The sequence below is a fragment of the Myotis daubentonii genome, chromosome 11 (genome assembly GCF_963259705.1).
Source record: "Myotis daubentonii chromosome 11, mMyoDau2.1, whole genome shotgun sequence".
NCBI lineage: Eukaryota > Metazoa > Chordata > Mammalia > Chiroptera > Vespertilionidae > Myotis > Myotis daubentonii.
The window spans coordinates 64,660,293-64,681,729 of NC_081850.1; the positions used below are offsets into that span (position 1 = coordinate 64,660,293).

The 21,437-nt window shown below is 38.4% G+C and overlaps 1 protein-coding gene across 10 annotated transcripts in view; it reads right to left on the reverse strand.

Annotated features, from left to right (window-relative positions):
* PTBP3 (polypyrimidine tract binding protein 3) overlaps positions 1-21,437 on the reverse strand; it is an 81,832-nt gene that overhangs the window by 11,253 nt on the left and 49,142 nt on the right. For all 10 annotated transcript variants that reach the window (XM_059657660.1, XM_059657658.1, XM_059657656.1 and 7 more), the window contains 6 exons: positions 17,657-17,821; positions 10,373-10,483; positions 8,221-8,395; positions 1,111-1,188; positions 486-625; positions 205-238 (listed from right to left, as the gene is read on the reverse strand). In XM_059657660.1, the coding sequence (XP_059513643.1) occupies positions 205-238; positions 486-625; positions 1,111-1,188; positions 8,221-8,395; positions 10,373-10,483; positions 17,657-17,821 (703 nt within the window). The remainder of the gene's footprint in view (positions 1-204; positions 239-485; positions 626-1,110; positions 1,189-8,220; positions 8,396-10,372; positions 10,484-17,656; positions 17,822-21,437) is intronic.

Consider the following 21,437-nt stretch of genomic DNA (forward strand, 5'->3'; position numbering starts at 1 on the left):
CTGATTCCCTCAGCTAGGTTAGGACTCCCAGCTATACATTTCCTTTTTAAATAAAATTTTATTGTAATTACTTACTAATACTCTATCTTCAGTGTCAAACACACTACTTGGCACATAGAGACAGTCAATAAATATTACTGAATGATGAAATGTATTCAATCCATATCATAGATAATACTAAAAATAGAAAAAAAAGAAACTTACCAAATAGGATAAACAGCCCATGTGGTGTGATAAGCTGAAAGGATAATACAAAATACAGGTGTCTGACTAATATACGTAAAACTTTAAAATAAGTTTACTTGTAATAATAAAAGGTGACTTTGTTTAAAGCATTTATTTTATATACTTCCTCTATATATACTAGTGATGAATTTTAATAAATATTCTTAAAATAAACTTAAAATTTATTTGAATACAACTCTAGATCAGAAGCGACTACAGACCTCTTCTGAAAGACTATGTTACAATGCTTTCCAACTCACATCAGGATTGAGATTGGTGACAAGCAGAACAGAATTTCCTGGTATACCACCAGCCCCAGGAATGGCCATCCTTCCAGTGACAGCAGAGGAGGTGAGTGCGAGAGGACCAAGAGCTCCAGGAACACCTGGGACTGACAGACCTTTTCAAAACATCAAAAGCATTTCATATTTTAGTTATCTGAAGATTACAACACTTGATAAATAAATAAATTAAGACAAAAGCAAAATAAATAAAGAAGAAAATGTGTCAGGGCGTGTGCAGGAGGTAACCTATCAATGTTTCTCTCCCTCTCCCTCCTCTTAGACACCCTCCTCCGCCCATTCCCTTCCACTCTATCAAAAATATAGGACATGCCGAAACTGGTTTGGCTCAGTGGATAGAGCGTCGGCCTGCGGACTGAGGGGTCCCAGGTTCGATTCCGGTCAAGGGCATGTACCTGGGCTGCGGGCACATCCCCAGTGGGAGATGTGCAGGAGGTGGCTGATCGATGTTTCTCTCCCATCGATGTTTCTGACTCTCTATCTCTCTCCCTTCCTCTCTGTAAAAAATCAATAAAATATATTTAAAAAAAAATATAGGACATCAGAAAAAAATGATTTCAAACTGAACTTTGAAAAAAATCACCTGTAGCTTGAGGAAATCCAATGGCTGGGGCAAATCCAGCAGCCCCTGCATATGGTGAGGAAATTATACCTGGTGCACCTAATGGAAAAGAGAAGCTAAAATAAATATATTACCTTCTATAAATATGGTTATCAAAGCAATATAAAATGGCTATATAAGGGCATATTATTGATAAAGAATTCTGTTGTGAAGTAAAAATTTATTCAATAGGTGATCGCTAATGTAGAGTCTCTGCCACTTCCAGAGGAGAACCCCTTTCAACTGAGTTCAAGGTGTAGAGTACAGTTTAGCTGTTATTTATTTTTGAGTTATTAGTTTGTTATTTAGGTTGAAATTCTTGCCCTTATTTAAAGGAATGTTTCTATGTAAAAGTCAATAAAAACTTATTAGGTTGTATTCCTATGGGATACTGAATTGATAAAAAGGAAATATGAAATACAAATCCTTGCCTCTGAGAGGTTTACAAACTAAACATATAATTTGGAGAGATTCATATGCTGAGGATCTAGTGGTTTAAATACAAATGCATTACAAGTGGTCTAAGAAGAAAGGATCACAGAGGATTCACTGTGATTTTTTGGAGAAGGTTTCTCAGGAGGTGAAACTTGAGCTAGGCGTTATGCATTGAAAAGCAAAGTGTTTAGTGTGCACTAGATGCTAAACAAATGCTGGTACCTTTCCTTTCAGAAACCTGGTGACTATGCATCATCAACAAAAACAGGACTTAGTTCCAATGGAGGAGTCAGTATTAATAGGAAAACAATTTGGTTTTGGACATGTCAAGGTGGAGGTAAAAACCTTCAATGGTAATGTCCAACAGTGGAAACGAGGGGGCAAACTCAGAATAACAATAAACAGAGATTTATAAATCATCTGTGTAGAAATAAATGAGCCGAATGAATGAGCCCCACTGAAAAGGGCACACGACAAAAAACTAAGAGAGCTAAAAACAAAACCTGGGAATATCAATTGGTACACTTAAATAGCAGAGGAAAGAAGAGGGACATTCTAAAAGAGAAAAAAAAAAACCAGCCTTCGAACTAAGAAAAAAAGTGAATTCTAGTTCTTTGGGATCTAGAGAATCAAAGTTATTTTGGAGAAGGGGTTCAACAGAGGTTAAAAAGAATGAGAAATGTGAAAGATAAAGAACAGTTTTAGAGCAGCAGTGAAAAGTTAGATTGTGAGAGCCAAAGGGAGGGTTTTGTTTTTTAATAATAGGGTGATGAATATATTTATAGAAGAATATAGGCTGTATTTTCCAGAGGAGTTAAAAGCTTATGTAAGTTTATTCTCTTCATGAAAGAGATTTAACAGAATTAGTTGAATATATAGCTGTGATTTATTAAAATAATTCAAGAAAATATAGTTATTGAGACTTCAGAGGTAGAGCTAGCAGAGAGAACTGAAAACACAAAATAAATGACAGAATAACTGATGTAATTAGAAGGGAAGCATATTTATTGAAAGCATATTATGAGCCAAGCCTATTTAGCACTAAGGAAGCACTGAATAAAGCAGACAAGAATCTCTGTCCTTGCTAAACTTACATTCCAGTCAACGGAAGATCAGAGGTAAAATGATTCATCTTTACAATAGAATAACTATAGTCAAGGCATAAAGAAAGACAACAAAGGGACTTCAATATGGATATGAGTAATTATAAAAATTTACAATACAAAGTTAAACATAAGAAGAAATGTGACAGCCCTAACCGTTTTGCTCAATGGATAGAGCGTCAGCATGTGGACTGAAGGGTCCCAGGTTCGATTCCGGTCAAGGGCATGTACCTTGGTTGCGGGCACATCCCCAGTAGGGAGTGTGCAGGAGGCAGCTGATCGATGTTACTCTCTCATTGATGTTTCTAACTCTCTATCCCTCTCCCTTCCTCTCTGTAAAAAATCAATAAAATATATTTTTTTTAAAAAGAAGAAATATGGTACATTTTATTACTGTTGCCAAATATTCACTTGCCCCTTCCATGTGACTTGCAGTGCCTCCTGTTGGAGGAGCATGCATTTCTATGCAATTCCCACTGCATTTGATCATGTCACAGGAACACACAGACATGCTGCCTCTGTATAGAAGTTTCAAGAGGCATTATAGTGTAAACAGCTCTCTTATTTTTACTTTCTGCCATAAGAATGCATGTCTCCAATGGAGTGACATCTTCAGCCCAAGCCCTGGATCACAAAGGTATATGAATGAAGGTTGCAAAAGCAGATTCACAGGTGCCTAAGTGTTGATGCTATGAGAGAAATAAATGTTAACTGCTGTAAATCCAGAGATTTGGGGGGACAAGAGAGATTCTTTTTAAACACAACAAAGTGACCAGTACAGATGCCTACTGAGAGGGGTCTGAGTCAGACCAGCAGGTTTTAGAAAAATGAGGAAAATTTTGAGATAACTATCACAGAACACAAAATAGTGATAAATATAAGATCTGGCAACCAATTATCAGGGTCAAAATTTAAATAATTGTTTCCCCGTAGAATATAATGATTAATAAGGATATCTGTTAAAATTTGAAAAAAGAATTATTTATTAAGTTTCCATAAATATGCTCCTCAAATAAGCAGAAACAAAAAACATTTTAGCAAAGTAACCTGTTGGACAATATGTTAATATCTTTATGAAAAGTTTATACAAACCTTTAAGGAAAAGTTCTAAGATTTGGATGATTAAGAATAGATATTTTGCATTTGGAAAATGTAGACCCAAAATAGCAATTAAGGCCAGATAAATTAATAGACAGCATTGAAATCAGTTTAGCATTGTTATTTATAATAACAAACCCCAAAAGAAACCTGTCAGAAACCACTTTAATAAGTGCTTATAGGGGTTCAAGACATGCCTCTATGGTATGCGGATTATTCTGAGATCAAGGCAACAGAGACCCTGCAGACTCAAGAGAAACTTCTGCCACCATTGAACTCCCTAGAAACATTTAAATTAGAGGCCTTGCATATAATAAGAATTATCACCAGAAATAACATTTTATGATCTATCTATATGGCAGGGCAAACTACTAGTTACTGAATTCACATCCGCTCTATTGCCCTTCGATGACCTTCCTCCCTTCTGAAGCCCCAATGCAGAATGTCATATTGCCTCATTTATTCATATATACCTCATTTCCTCTTTCTGTCTTTGAACCACTCATGTATGTGGGGTCTCTCGGTCTCTCATGAATGTGGGGCTCCCCTGTGTACGTATGCACTTACGTCTGGCTATTATTTCTTGCTAATTTGCCTCACGTAGATTTGATTATCAGACCAGCTGGAAGGACTTTGAGGGAAAAGGGAAGTTTCTTCCTCACCCATATGACCAAAGGTACTATCACCAAGAATAGAATAAACTGGCATCATGTGTCTCTTGACATAATAAACTGAGAAAGACACATTATTTCAGCAAAAAACACCACAAACTCATATTGAGAGACATTCTACACAAAACCCGATTTGAACTCTTAAAAAATGAAAAGGTCATGAAAGACAAAGAAGTGTTCCAAATTAAAGGACTCTAAAAAGATATGACAAATAAATTAGGCCTGATACTGGTTTGGATCTTTACCAGAAAAAATTCTCTTATAAAAGAACATTATTTTCACAACTGTCAAAAATTTAAAAGGTTTATGGATCAGAGGTGGGCAAACTTTTTGACTCAAGGGCCACAATGGGTTCTTAAACTGGACCGGAGGGCCGGAACAAAAGCATGGATGGAGTGTTTGTGTGAACTAATATAAATTCAAAGTAAACATCATTACATAAAAGGGTATGGTCTTTTTTTTTTTAGTTTTATTCATTTCAAACGGGCCGGATCCAGCCCGCGGGCCGTAGTTTGCCCATGGCTGGATTAGATAATAGTAGTGTATGAATGTTAATTTCCTGGTTTTGATAACTTAACTCTATTTAGGTAAGAATGACCTTTTTCTTAGAAAATACACAATGAGTATTTAGAAGTAAAGGGGCATTATGCCTGCAACTTACTCTCCAGTGACTAAGGCGCGTAAAAAACCTACCTACCTACTTACACACACTCTCACACTCAGAGAGATGATAAAGCACATGATGTTAATAATTGAGGAATATGAATGAATGATATAAGGCAATTCTTTGTACTATTCTTGCAATGTAAATTATTTCAAAACAAAGTTACTAAAATACTATAAATTTTAGAATAGAAGTATATAGCTTTATGATGTCAGGGCAACAAAAGATTTCTTATACAAGACACAAAAAACACAAACATAAAGAAACTGGCAAATAAATCTGACTACATAAAAATACCATAAAGCCAAAAATAAAAGAAATGCATATAACTAACACATATAACCAAAAAAGTGTTTGAGAGATAAAAAAAATCCTGCAAATAAACAAGAAAAAGCAATAAACCGAACATAAAATTAGGCAAAAGAGATAGACAAATTCATAAGGGAGAATGACCAATAAACAAATAAAAATATGTTCAACCTCTTTAATCAAGAGCAGCATTGGTCATAATGGCCTCAAACTAAAATAACCCAAATGTCTATCCACAATAGAATGGATAAACACAACTGTGGTATATCACACAATGGGAATCTATACACTTGACAATATTGAGAATGAATAAGCAACAGTCACATATATAAATATGAATGACTCACAATCACACACACAAAAAACAAATAGCATAATTCCATTTATGTAAGGTTCTAAATATAGAAAAAGACATTTTTTAAATTAGCACTTAGGGCTGCATTATAAATAGTAAAAACAACAACAAAGTAAAAACAAAAAGCTAAGAAGCAAAAGAATGATTATCATAAAATTTGAGACTGATTATCTTTAGAGTGGGAGCACAACTAATGAGAAGGGTACAAAGAGTGCTTCTTCAGTATGTATAAATATTTGATTTTTTAACCTAGGTAACAATTACATAAGTATTAAAATATATTTACATGTCTCATAAGCTTTTCTATTGATAAAATACAGGGTGGGGCAAAGGTAGGTTTACAGTTGTGAGTACACAAAACAGTTTATTCCTGTATCACTATTTATTAATTATTGTATTATTTTTCCATATGAACAACTGTAAACCCACCTTTGTACGACCCTGTAAGTATCACTAAAAACTGGGACAAAGTGCTTAAAACGTAACCCTAGAAATTTTAAATGTCAACCTTTAAAAAAGAGAAAGAATACACTGAGGTAGGAAAAAGGTCAAGAGTGTGGTGTTTCAGAAGAGGGAATAGTAAACTTCCACACAATACATAAAAAAGCATTGTTCTCTGATGAATCACTTATCTTAGGATGTAGGCATCACTTTGCAACAACTATGAATTTATTAACACAATGAAAAAGGATGTTAACATTCTGACACTTTATATTCAGAAACCAAAATTATTTTTTAAAAAATATTTTTTATTGATTTTTTTACAGAGAGGAAAGGAGAGGGATAGAGAGTTAGAAACATCGATGAGAGAGAAACATCGATCAGCTGCCTCCTGCACACTCCCCACTGGGGACGTGCCCGCAACCAAGGCACATGCCCCTGACCGGAATCGAACCTGGGACCCTTGAGTCTGCAGGCCGACGCTCTATCCACTGAGCCAAACCGGTCAGGGCGAAACCAAAGTTCTTAATTGTATTTTTTAAATGTCCTCTTTTCACAATGCAGAACATTAATTACACTAGCAGTATATATTCTGTTATTGGAGTAAGTGTAGTTCTGCACTTGACAGCCAGTTTTGGCAAACTTGAATGATAGCCTCAATTTCTATCATGTGTCATTGAAACAGTAATTACAAAGACCTTTGGCGCTGCAGAATCTGACATGTAAGTAAAGGCTGGTAACAAATAAAACACAAAAATTGGTCAGACCAAAACAGAAACTTCAACAACTTTAGGAACATGAACTTAACAGTTCACTCGACTTTTTTTCAATTATAAAGAACAAAAGGCTTTTATACTTGAAAATTAAAGTTACAGCTCTAACCGGTTTGGCTCAGTGGATAGAGCATCAGCCTGCAGACTGAAAGGTCCCAGGTTCGATTCCGGTCAAGGGCATGTACCTTGGTTGCAGGCACATCCCCAGTAGGAGGTGTGCAGGAGGCAGCTGATCAATGTTTCTCTCTCATTGATGTTTCTAACTCTCTATCCCTCTCTCCCTTCCTCTCTGTAAAAAATCAATAAAATATATTAAAAAAAGAAAAGAAAAATAAAAGTTACAAAGTATTTTCTCGAGAATTTTAGACAACCATTTGGCTAATAAGGCTTATTTTTGTTCTCATCTGTGAAATGAAGATAGAATAAATATCACTTAAGGTCTCAATAAACAATATTTTATGGTGTCGTTTGGGAAAATCACAAAGGGTAATGCAATTATTACTTTATCTAAATATAAACCACACTTTCAAAAGTTGCAAATCCAAAAAGTAGCACACATTAACCTAGTGATATATCCAACCGGGCCATCCACTGCTTTTTCCTTAACATAAAGTTTTATTTTAAAAGTACGTATAAATGTATTGAGAACTAGTTTTAAATAAAAGAAGGAAGCCCTTCAGAGCAACATTTACAGAGACAATTCAGAAGACTATTTTTATTAATGTAAAAATGCAACTTCCCACAAACTTAAGGTAAAGATGGAAGTTCTGATGTTTAAAAAACAAAACAAAACAAAATAAATACTTTTGTTTGAATAAAGGAAGAACATACCACTCATTTAGATCCTTATTTTAATATATCACTACTTAAAAAAGGATTTCTCTCAGGAGCACTTAAGCCAATATTCTCTTGGCTATAAACCAACATATTTAAACTAATGTTAATATGTAAAAGACTATTAATTTGAAGTACACTGTTGAATGGTTGATAAAGAATGAATAATATTTACGTTAGAAAATAAATCTGTAATTCTCAATGTCAGATATTTACTTGTTTTGCCAACTAATAGAATCTACAAATATTAAAATTTAATTATTGACAAATTTTGTTCTACGATCCTTGCTATCCCTTAGAAAACCTGGGAGAATGTAAGAAGAAAAAGGCTAACTGACATAACATGGCTTAATAAATGAATGTGTAACTTCGGAAAACTTGCTTTGTGACCCAAAACAGAACTACTCACCAAAAGCAGCAGCCATAGGGGATTCAAGGGATGGATGGCCATCACCAGTAGGAAGGTCTAAGCGAGTGAAGTCTCTGCTTTTGTCATTATTATATTTCACATTAAGGCTGGTAAGCTTGGAGAAGTCAATACGCAGAGTGCAGCATGCATTATAGATATTCTGGCCATCCAGTGCCTAAAGCATGTAAGAAAGGGACTGATGTTTTGCAAGACAACAACACTGATAAATCAAGTAGTCTCTACTTTGACACAGAATGGCTATCAGGTATAAAGCAGAGAGCACTGGATTAAAAGCCAAAGACCTTTATTTACTTTTACCTCTGTCACTATGTGTACCTAAGAGAGAAAAAGTAAATGTCTAACTGTAGTTTTTCCATCTGTAAAATAAGGATAATAATCCCTATCTTGTCTCTGGTAAAGATCAAATTAGAGAGGGAATGTAAAGGCTTGGAAAACTATTATGCATTCCTGTACATTGTATTAGTTGATATTATGATTATTTTGTCCACAAAAAATGTTTACAGATATTTTTACATTTCGTTTTAATTCTTTTTAAAGAATGAGTATAGTTTAATATAGTTTATACAGGTTAAGATAAAATAAAGCCTTTCTAAATGGTACTTATTAGAAAAGCAATACATGAAATATCTATCATATTTTCTTCTCTTATAACTTTATTTTTTAGCACTTTGAGTAACAAGCTGAGGGCCCTAGTCGATTTGGCTCAGAGGTTAGAGCATCCACCCAAGGACTGAAGGGTCTCGGGTTCCATTCCAGATTAAGGGTATGTACCTCAATTGCGGGCTAGACACCCCCACCCCAGGCAAGGAGCGAGCATGAGGCAACCAATGGATGTCTCTCTCTCACAGAGACGCTTCTCTCTGTCTCTCCCCCTTCCTTCCACTCTTCTAAAAATCAATGGGCCCTAGCCGGTTTTGCTCAGTGGATAGAGAGTCGGTCTGCGGACTGAAGGGTCCCGGGTTTGATTCGGGTCAAGGGCACATGCCTGGGTTGTGGGCTCGATCCCCAGTAGGGGGCGTGCAGGAGGCAGCCAATCAATGATTCTCTCTCTCCCTCTCCCTTCCTCTCTGAAACCAATAAAAATATATATTAAAAATAGATAAAATAAAAATCAATGGGAAAAAATATCCCTGGATGAGGGTTAACAAAATAAGTAAATAAATAAAAATAAATAAATAATAAACTGAGGGAAATTTGAAGTCAGTTCTGGAACAAGACTAAAAATCAGTAATCCCCCCCCTTCATAATAATAAAAATTTACCAAAGGAATATTTGTAGTCACTTCTGACTTCCACAAATGCCGAAATTTATCAAAATAAATGTCAGAAACCAAGACAAAAATATACAAAAAACCCTGACTTGTAATAGTTTATTGATGAGTATGCCACTATAAAGGCACAAAATTATATGTATGTGGAGGTAGAGGGTACAAATATAAAGGCTATATTCCTAATCAAGAGGTAGACACTGTGTGGTACACAAAAGTACAACTAACTTTATCCCTATCTTTGAAAAGAATTCAGAAACAATTCAGACACTGATGTAAGATAGAATTCTGGTTAGAGATGTAAGATCTCAATAGGAAATGGGTCAAATATAACCAAACTGTGAAATTTTATATCTTGTCAACAATCAAGCACTCATGAACTAAAAAAAAAGACTATGAGTTGACACAGCAGGTTTCCTAAGATTTAATGTATTCACCAACTCAGAGCTTGTAAGATTCAACAAGAAATACAGTTGTAAAAACAGTGAAATCAATCTTTGGATAAGTTAATAGAAGTAAATGAAAGCATAAGGGCAAGGATAATTTTACGTTATTAGATTATATCAGGAGCACTGTGCTCAATGTTAGACTTCAAATATGACAAACAGAAATGAGTCCCAGAGATCTTGAGCTATAATAGGTGCTTTGAAACCATTTCATATGAACAAAGTAATTTTTAGCTTGTTATAAAAAAGACCATATGAAACAGTATATTTGAAAATGATAATTTTTATATTATGTTTATCTTACTACAATTAAAAAACACCTGGTAAATGGGAGCAAGAGAGAAGACATAAAGGCTTCCTTTGGTATCACTGAAGTGACTGATTAACAACTGAAAAATGAAAAAATGTTAATAATTACCATTTTGGCATACTGTGCATTCAATGGGTCAGCATACTGAAGCAAGGCTTGAAACTGATTATTCTTTGTAAAGGTGATAATTTTCAAGACTGTGCCAAATTTAGAAAATATCTGAAAAAAAGTTCACATTAGGTTAAATCTAAGGAAAAACTTAAACTCACATATCTTTATAAATACAGCTTGACTCATGAATCCCATCTTTAAATGAAAATAATTTCCTCTGTTAAAATTGTTGGTACCAAAATAATTTAAATCAAACCTAAGATGTTAAAGTTTCAACACCCATGCCTGGCTTAAAACAGTGCCTAACCTTAGGGCACTCAAATATTTAACCTACTTTATAGTATGTCATAAGTGGCACAATACTAAAACGGGAGTCTACAATAGAAAATAATTAATATTATAAGATAATGGGGTGAAGAGTATATGAATGGAAGTGGAAGAGTCACATTGATCAACTATTTCACTCTGAGAATCGCCTCTAACTTTTTGAGATTTTAGAGACAGACAAACTACAAGATGTTCAATAGAGACTGCTCTATTAATTCAAAGACTCACAGAGTACTGTTATAAGCACTGGAAAGTCAGCAGTGATCAAAACAGAGACAAGAGTCTCTGCCCTTATGAGAAAAGACATATGGTAACTAAGCAAATAAATAACAATGTTCAGTTGTAAAAAAGGTTATGAATTAAAAAAAGAAAAAGGGATGAGAGAAAACCAGAATTGAAGTTGGAGATGTCCAAGTGGTATTGGAGAAGAGGAATAAACAAAGGTTCGGGGAAGGTTTCCTGACAGATCTCTGGTATCAATGCTCTTACAATACTGTTCTACTTCACCAAAACAAAGGTTCATGGCCAGGGTTACTACAATGCATTTTGTTTTCCTCTGACATCCCATTTTAAATTTGGATCTTAATGACCCAGAAACTTGTCATCTACTTCTAAGAATAAAAAGATAAGTATTCCCTAAGCTGGTAAAAATTTCCTATTATCAAAGATTATGTCTGAGTATTGTTAATAGGGCAAATGGCTCTGCTTTCTAATTATCAGAAAGAATATCCTAAAGCAGAGGCAGCAAAAGAAAAATAGATAAATTCGACTACATCACAATTAAAAACTTTCGTACATTAAAAATATTATGAACAGTGTGAAAAGGCAACCCACAAAATGAAAGACAATATTTACAAATCATATATCTGATAAGGGGTTAATATCCAGAATATAAATAATTACAATTCAACAACAAAAACCCAATTTAAAAATGAACAAAAAACGTGAATGGGCATTTCTACAAAAAAAGATGACTGTACAGCCAATAAAAACATGAAAAGATTCTTAGCATTACTAATCATTAAAGCAATGCAAATAAAAATTATGAGATACCACCTCAAACCCAACAGGATAGCTATTAGCAAAACAAAGAAACGGAAAATACTGAGTGTTGGAGATGATGTGGAGAAAATAGAACCCTGTGCACTATGGAAAATATTCATGATGGTTCTTCAAAAAACCCCAAAAACTTAAAAACAGAATTACCATATGAACCAACAATTCCACTTCTGGGAAGTTACCCAAAAAGATTAAAGGCAGGAACTCAAAGAGCGGACCTAAGCCAGCAGTCGGATATCCTTAGTGCTGCCGCGGAGGCAGGAGAGGCTCCCACAACTGCCGCTGCGCTTGCCAACCATAAGCCTGGCTTCTGGCTGAGCGGCGCTCCCCCTGTGGGAGTGCACTGACCAAGGGGCAGCTCCTGTGTTGAGCATCTGCACCCTGGTGGTCAGTGCGCGTCATAGTGACCAGTCATTCTGCCATTTGGTCTATTTGCATATTAGCCTTTTATTATATAGGACTAGAGGCCCGGTGCATAAAAATTCATGCACTGGAGGGGGGGGGGTCCCTCAGCCTGGCCTGCCCCATCTCACAGTCCGAAAGCCCCCAGGGGCAGGTGACCCAGCGATCAGGGGAAGGCGATGCTCCATCACACCTATGCTGCTGCCACTGCCAGCAGTGCAAGCCTCAGGCAGCCCGGGTTACCTGAGCCTCAGGCGGCCCTGGGCGGCTGGGCAGCCGACATCTGAGACTTGCCTGCGCCTCGGCTGGCCCTGGGCGGCTGGGGGGCTGAGGGGACTGGGCGCCACCATCTTGTGGCTGTGGGCACTGCCATATTTGAGAGCGTGACAGTCAATTAGCATATTCACTCCTTATTGGCTGTGGGCACCGCCATCTTTGAGCGTGGCAGTCAATTAGCATATTTTCTCCTTATTGGTTGTGGGCACCACCATCTTTGAGGTTGGGACACTCCATTAGCATATTCCCTCCTTACTGGCTGTCGGTGCCGCCATCTTCGAGGTTGGGCACTCAATTAGCATATTCCCTCCTTATTGGTTGTGGGTGCTGCCATCTTTGCGATGGTGTGAGGGTCAACTAGAATATTCCCTCTTTATTAGATAGGATGGGTACAGGAGTTGTAGTATGGAAAGATGAAAAATGTCTTAAAATGGTAAAATTTATTTATGTGTATTTTACCATGCCCAAAATAAAGTATTCTAAAGTCCAAATGGTCATTTTTGACAAGACATTCTTAACATATAATTAGCTTAGAGTCAAACATTTCTTACAGGAAATAACATCATTCAAGATTTGTGAAACCAATGTCTTGGAAGGGGCTTACCAGAAAATGCCATTCCTTAAAATTAGATAGTCTGAGGGCTCTTTATTGAAATTAGAAACTTTTAAAAAACTGTAGTTAATTTCATTATGGTCTTATTTCAGGGTTTAAAACTTTGGTACCTTAATTCCTTATTTAATTGGGTTTTGTAAAACTTAAGGAAATTATTTTGCTTTTTTCTTTTAATGAAAATTTTGGTCCTGTCACAGGTATCTTCTCAGTACAACCTGTGTCCTAGATAATATTCTGCGCCCCCTATACCCCCCCCAAAATGTCATTACTTTAGTATTTTTTAGATTTATCTCTATTGTTGAAAGTATTACAGATGTTCCCCCTTTTCAAACCTCACTGACCCCCATCCACCCCACCTAGATAATACTCTTGAAATTCATAAAACACCAAATTTACCTTCTCAGTTTGAATTTTATTTTGTATCTTTCTTTAAGATATAGGTATAAGCATTCTTGGTAAAAGGTCTTACTTATATTTTCTTAATTTTCATCCTTGGTAATATTGTGAAGTTGTGTGCACACACACACCATGCACCATCAATCTGTATAAGTGTGTCAACTATGTGTTTTTATCACCAAATAAATGAGTAGCAATAGAATTTTAAATCTATAATAAGAAAAGTATAATATGCTAATTAGATTCATTCTCTCATTTAATCTGGAAAACAACCTACAGATATCCTCACTGACAGGTATGTGATTTTTATCTGAAAATGCTAAGAGGATATAAATTGACTTAACTGGCTAACCACAGATAGCTCTCTAGAGTCCCCTGGATTGTATTTACGTACTGAGAGAATAGCTGCAAAAATCAATCAATCTGATACTTTTGAATAAAGTAAATTAAGAGCACCAATATCTAAGAATCTAGGAATGTCTAAAGTGTGATTTTTAACATTATTTCATAATTATCAAAATACTAAATTTTAAACAATTTGGTTTCAAAAGATTAACATTCAGGAAAGTTCAATATATTCAGATTTATTTTTATTGATTATAAGGTCTCTAGCTTTATTTCCCTAATATATTGACTATAACATCTCTGACTTTATTTTCCTAATATATTTATTTTGATGTCATAAATATAAATGCATAGACTCAACTCGATATCTCCTGTATGTTGTATTCTTTTGGACTTTAAAATGGGACTAAAATATCAGGCACACCGAACACAATTTGTTTGTAATAGTTTTTGTAGCCAACAAAATAGTAAGACTTAAGAACCAGAATTTTATATTACTAGTTTTAATTTTTTATTTAATACCATAATAGATTTTGCAAGTTATTTATCTTTATTCTGCAATTCAAAAAGATCAGTCCTTTATCCTAGGTGATGCCATACAATCCAATGGCCTTAAATTACCACCCATAAGATGATAATTACCAAATCTCTAGCCCAGAATTCTTATGCCAATGTAGGTTTATTTGCCAATTGTCTATTCAACATCTCCTGCTTAGGATGTGTAATAGATCTATCAAACATGTCCAAAACACACTCTTGATTCCTGCCCTACCTTCCACCCCTGCCCCAAATCTTTATTCCCCTCAGTTTTTACTATATTAGTATAAGATAGCTCTACTTTACCATTTCACAGGTAAAATCTGGAAGACAATATTGATTACTCTCTTCCTCTTCATAACCTACACCTACTCAACCCATCAGCAAATTCTTCCAAATATATCCGTAACCACTACTTCCAGTGCCCACGTCCTTACCCCAGTCTCCACCCTCTCTTACATGATTATGACAAGAGCCTTCACTTACGCCTACAGCTTATTCTTTTTTAAAAAAATTTATCTTTACTGTTGAAAGTATTACAGATGTCCCTTTTTGTTCATTGACCCCTTCCACCCAGCTCCCTCCCCATCCCCAGGCCTTCACTGTACTATTGTCTATAGTCTTATAACAGCAACGAGAGTGACTCTGTTAAAACATAAACGTGCCCCTCTTCCCAAAATCCTCCAATGGTTTCCCATCTTACTTACATGTAAGATAATAAAATCTTTATTTACATAATATGGCTCCTAACTGCTTCTCTGACCCTCTTATTTACTACGTTCCTACTTATATTCCATCGACAGAGCCTTATTTCTGATATTTGAACACATTAAGCACACCCTCATGTTCAGGACTTTGCACTTGCTGCTTTTTCTGACTGGACCATCATTCTACCACGTACACACAACTTACACCCTAACATCCTTCAAGCCTCTGCTCAAATGACATATTAAAAACATCTCTCTTAACGTCCATCATCTGAAATAGCACCATCCCCATCTCAACCCCTTTACCCTGAGCTAAAGGAACAGCCACAAGCTTCTACAGATGTTAAAGAGAAGTTTAGCTAATGCCAACTCTTCAGCGAAGAATATAAAACAATCCTCTAATTGTAACAGGTGCAAGCAACTCCACATTTCCATGTATGATCCCATCTCAATATTCATTGCATTTTATGCGATTACTTATGAAATTACATCTCATTTCCTTACAATGAAATTTACTAGTATCTGATAATTAAAGATAAAATTTCTTGAGCACTTAATATGTAGCAGGCACTGTTCTAAGTGCTTTAAGTGCATTAACTCATAAACCTCACAATGAAGGTATTAGAGACCATCTTAATTCATCTCCATTATGTACCAGTAAGTAAATAAAAGGCATAGATGAGCTAAGTTACTTGCCCGGGATTACAGAGGTAGTAAGTGGTAGAGCCAAGATTCAAACCAGCTCCAAACCCTGTATCCTTAATGCTTAGGCTACATTACACTTTAGTTGGTTAATGAGACAGGATACTAGAGGGAGAGGGCTTAGTTAATGTAATTAGAGGAAGACTCTCTGAGGAGGTGAATAAAGTGAAAACCTAATTATGTAAAATCCAGTTAAGTGACTATCTCAGTGAAGAGTGTTCTAAGCTTAAATAATAGAAAATAAAAATGGACTAAGACAGGAATAAGCCGGAGGGAAGGGGAGAAGATCAATGAACCAAAAAAGTCAGGGTGCTAAATAAGCAGAGAAGTATTAGGAAATGGGGTTAAAGAGATGGGGAGAGGTCTGCAAGTGGGGGCCTTAAGGGCCTTGGTAAAGAATTTGGTGTGATTTCAACAACAATGGGAAGGAGCATGAAACAGGAGAGTGCTATAACTGAAGGCCGAGAGTCCCACCCCCAAAGTTACTGATCCTCAGAATTACTACTCTTCACCGGAAGGACCTGATCATCTTTTGAGAGAGAAACAAGGTTTGTTACTGCTGTCATGAAGATAATAAATGGAACGACAGGACCGAACCACATGACCCTGGCTAAACTCACCGTGACAGATGGCAATGTTGAGCCACAGGACCAAGAATGTCCTTTGTAACACAGTGTACGTTAGCAGTAGCTACAGGGTTACAGTACCAAAAACAAACAAACACTGCTGATGGATCACAGCGTGCTCAGTGCCATTTTGTGGGATAAATAGAAGAGAAGAAAATCCACCAGAAAAAAGAAAGCAATCACCTGAGCAATTCCTGAACCCTTTCAGGGAACAAAAGTGGCTATGGATACCTCTGTGAAAGCCTTCCCTGGGACATGCTTTACAAATGCATATTTAAGAAAATGGTACTCAGAAAACTATCACAGGGATCACAGTGGGCCTAATAAATGGTATGTTTTGATATTTATATGCATGGCACAGGAGTTGCATTAGGAATGTATCCAAGCTCTATCACCAGTTAGCACAGTGACTGTGGAAACCTAGTGTAACTTCTAAAGGAGGCCTGTTTCCTTATTTGTAAAATGTGAGAATAGAGTTAAGAGCACTTCAATTCGTAAATACATATGCACATACATACTTCAATGACTCTTCACTTTTAGTACAAAGATCAGAAAAGCAGTTAAATAATCGTGGACTGACCTGGTTTTACACTGGTAATATATATTGAGATACAGATATGAAAATAAGCAAATAACATGTTTTAGTATTTTAATACATGGATTGACAAATATAATGAAATGAAATCATTATGCAGCTAAAAGGGACAAAATTAACTGAAGTTGTTGGGCTAGATGCCAAATATTTATGTATACAGATTAACAAATAACTGCATGTTAAACTTTGAAGGTATGTACATATGGAGTATTAAAAATAATATTACGGGTAGTCAATGAAAGCTACATTGGGCATCAGTCAGCACTAACATATTTCCATGTTACATGTAAAGAATTGTTGTATACCTTCCTTTCAGAGTTTTTAAAATAAAAATACTCAAATATAAAGAGTCAACAGGAATAAATTAGTTCTTTTCTATACTGATCTTACTTTGTCAGGAATAACTATCACCAGTGCTTTTTATATATTCTATACTTTATTCATTTTCATGTCTAGGAATTAAAAAAAAAAAAGAAGGTCTTACACATCGTTTAAAATCAAGTATTTAAGTTAGAAAACAGGGGGTATCAAAATGATCTCTAATTGATACTGCTTGTTGCATGAAACATGGTAAATTTTTTTAAAATTTAAACAAATACATCAAACAAAAATCAACAACCCAAAAAACTAAAGATATAAAACATCTAAAGTTAGAGGCACATTTGACTCTGCTTTCTTAAGAAGGTCCCTCCTTACCTGATGAAGAACTTCCAGAGTAACAGGGTAAAAGAGGTTTTCAATAATTATCCGGAGCACAGGGCTCTGCCCAGGTAGCATTGTGCCTTCATTGGTGGGAGCTCCAGGAAGGGCCAGATTTCCTGACTGGACAGCACTGACAGCCTGCAGTGCAGCTTGGGCTCGCTACAAAACAATCCAAAACGAGTACTTTAATTACATAGAAGCAATACATGAATCTTAAAAAATTAATTAATGTAAAGTAATATATTTGACTTTTATTCAAAATATTTAAATAGGAAAAAAAGGCAATGTGAAAATAATATTAAAGACCACTTAAAAACCATTCAAGTAGCCTTAACTCTTCCTGAACAATTAAACTCTAAAGCCTTTGGGTGGCAAATAATAAATGTAAATATGGAGGAAAGGAGCTGTGGTTCAGTGAGGTAAGGAGGGCATCCCTATAGGAAGGCATCCTGGCATGTAGCATCAGAACCTGAGCAATATTAGGAGAGCATCCATGTGGTAGGGTTGCCTAGCAAGGGGAACCTGAGCCCAAACAAGGTAAGGAAGGTTTCTCTATGTGGGGGTGGCTCACTGGGGGATATCAGAACCTGAAGAGCATGAAAAGAGTAAAGTAAAAACCTGAAGGGCATCCAGAAGAGAGTAAACTGGCCAGGAATGTCAGGGCCCAAGGAGAGCCAGGCAGGGGTCCACATGGAGTGAGTAGCCAATGTGGTAAAGACAGTCTGAGTATGGTGAACGAGGTTTATGAAGGCCTCAATGGCATAAGAATGTTAACAATGGAGAGATAACCGGGCATGGGATGTTAGAGTCCAAGCAGGTTTAGGCAGACAAGTTTCTAAATGTCACACTCCAATAAAAGAAACCAAGTCAAGTTCCCAATGTGGAGTACGGAAAGCAAAAAATGAATGCATGGCCTTTTGTTTTTATTGTTTGGTGCGTTGTTTTTTTATTCCTGGTCAGGGCACATGCCTGGGTTGCAGGCTTGATCCCCAGTTAGGGAATACAGGAGGTAGCTAATCAATGATTTTTGCTCATCATTGATGTTTCTATCTCTCTCACCGTTCCTCTCTGAAATCAATAAAAAAATTCATTAATTAAAAAGAAAAAAATTAAAAACACACACACACACACACACACACACACACACACACACACACACACACACACTAGAGGCCCAGTGCACGAAATTCATGCACTCGGAGGGTCTGGGGGTCCCTCAGCCCAGCCTGCACCCTCTTGCAGTTCAGGAGCCCACGACTGATCACCCTGCAGAGGGAGGCCCCCCACCTGCTGCAGTGCTGCCGGCCAGGTAGCCTGGGCCTCTCCCTCTGTGGGGAGTGTGGGGGGGGGGGGTGATCGATCGATCATGAGGCTATGTGATTGATCATCCCACAGAGGGAGGCCCTGCTCACCTGGCAGGGGCTGCATGATCACAGAGGCCCTTCCAACCCCTGATCGATTGCCCTGCCAGCTGGTGGCCTGAGCCTCCCTCTGCGGGGCCATCGTGGGGCAAGGGCGGGGCCCCCCAACTAATCACACCGCATCCGCTTTGGCCAGCCTGGCACCAGTGCGTTTCATAGCATGGTCATTCGGAAGGTCGTCCGAACAGTCATTCTGCTGTTCAGTCGTTCAGTCGATTTGCATATTATGCTTTTATTATTATAGACTAGGGGGCCCGGTGCACGAAATTCGTGCACTGGGTGTGGGGGGGGGGGGAGAGTGTCCTTCAGCCCAGCCTGCCCCCTCTCACATACTGGGAGCCCTCAGGCGTTGACCCCCATCACCCTCCAATCGCAGGATCGGCCCCTTGCCCAGGCCTGACGCCTCTGACAGAGGCGTCAGGCCTGGGCAGGGGACCCTCATTTCCCCCCATCACTGGTTCTGCCCCCAGCCCAGGCCTGATGCCTCTGGCCCAGGCGTCAGGCCTGGGCAGGGGACCCCCAGACCCCTCCGATTGCTGGCTCTGCCCCTTGCCCAGGCCTGATGCCTCGGCCAGAGGCACAGACCCCCATCACCCTCCGATCGCCTGATCGGCCCCTTGCCCAGGCCTGACGCCTCTGCCAGAGGTGTCAGGCTTGGACAGGGGACCCCCATCTTCCCCCAATCACTGGCTCTGATCCCCACCCAGGCCTGAGGCCTCTGGCCCAGGAATCATGCCTGGGCAGGGGACCCCCATCTCCCTCTGATTGCTCGCTCCACCCCACGCCTAAGCCTGACGCCTCTGACCCAGGCTTCAGGCCTGGGCAAGGGGACCATCATATCCCTCCAATCCCCGGCTCCGCCCCCCACCCAGGCCTGATGCCTCTGGCCCAGGCCAGGAGTTGACCCTCATCACCCTCCGATCACCAATCACCGGATCGGCCCCTTGACCAGGCCTGAGGCCTCCGGCAGAGGTGTCAGGCCTGGGCAGGGGATCCCCAGCTCCCCGCGGTTGCAGGCTCCACCCCTGCCCAGGCCTAACGCCTCTGGCCAAGGCATTAGGCCTGGGCAGGGGACTCCCAGCTCCCCGCGATCTCCCGCTCTGCCCCTGCCCAGGCCTAACGCCTCTGGCTGAGGCATTAGGCCTGGGCAGGGGACCCCCAGCTCCCCGCGGTTGCAGGCTCCGCCCCTGCCCCTGCAGGACGCCTCTGGCTGAGGCGTCCAGCTCGGGCAGCGGGAACCCGCAGCTGCAGCGGTCCCGCGATCATGGGCTCCGCTTTAGGCCTAGGCAAGGGACCCCTAGCTCCCGGGACTGCCAGCTTCGACTGTGCCCAGCTCCCATCGCTGGCTCCATCCCCTACTTCCTGCTATCACTGGCCAGGGCGGCAAAGGCGCCTGATTCTCCAATCATGGCTGGGGGGCAGGGCAAAGGCGGCCCCCTGGCTCTTAGCTCCCCCTTGGGTTTCCGATCACTGTCAGTGGCAGGGGGCTTCTTCCTGCTTTCCCTTTCGCCTCCCTGCATTGTGCCTACATATGCAAATTAGCCGCCATGTTTGTTGGCAGTTAACTGCCATCTTAGTTGGCAGTTAATTTGCATATAGCCCTGATTAGCCAATGAAAAGGGTAGCGCTGTACGCCAATTACCATTTTTCTCTTTTATTAGTGTAGATATATATATACACACACAAATTATAGAGAGATGCCAAAGGACACAGAAGACAACTCTAAGGGTGTCCCACTTGCCAAATATAGGACAATTTGAAAATGAAATAATAATAATTATAACAAATAATAGCCCATCACATAAAACAGGAAACCTTTAGTCCATACTGATATAGACTGACAGATGATAAGGAAGAATATATTTACATTGCCTTAAAATACCTTTCTTCAAATACTCTCCTCCCCCCTCCCCGCTTTGTAAATACTAACTTTACAGTGGAGAAGTCAGGCAAACACCAGCCTAATCAAGTGATCAAAGAGCACATCATCAGTAATGCAGCAAATTTAAATTATGTCCCACCTGATACAAAGCAATGAGGAAAAAAGAACATAATTTCTGTGATATTCCTATCAAAGATATATAGTATCCATTACATCTAATCACAAGGAAACATCAGAAAAACACAATTTGAGGGACATCCTAAAAGATAAACTGCCTATTAATTTTCAAGTATCAAGGTCATGACAGTCAAAGAAAAACTGAGGAACTGTTTCAGATTAAAGGAGACTAATTTACTAATTTTAACCACTGTATTCTGGTTGTGTAGAATACCTGTTTGTAGGCAAAACACGATAAAAGTGTTAGAAAATGAAGACAGACCAGATTAGCAATTTATTCCCAAATGCCTCAAGA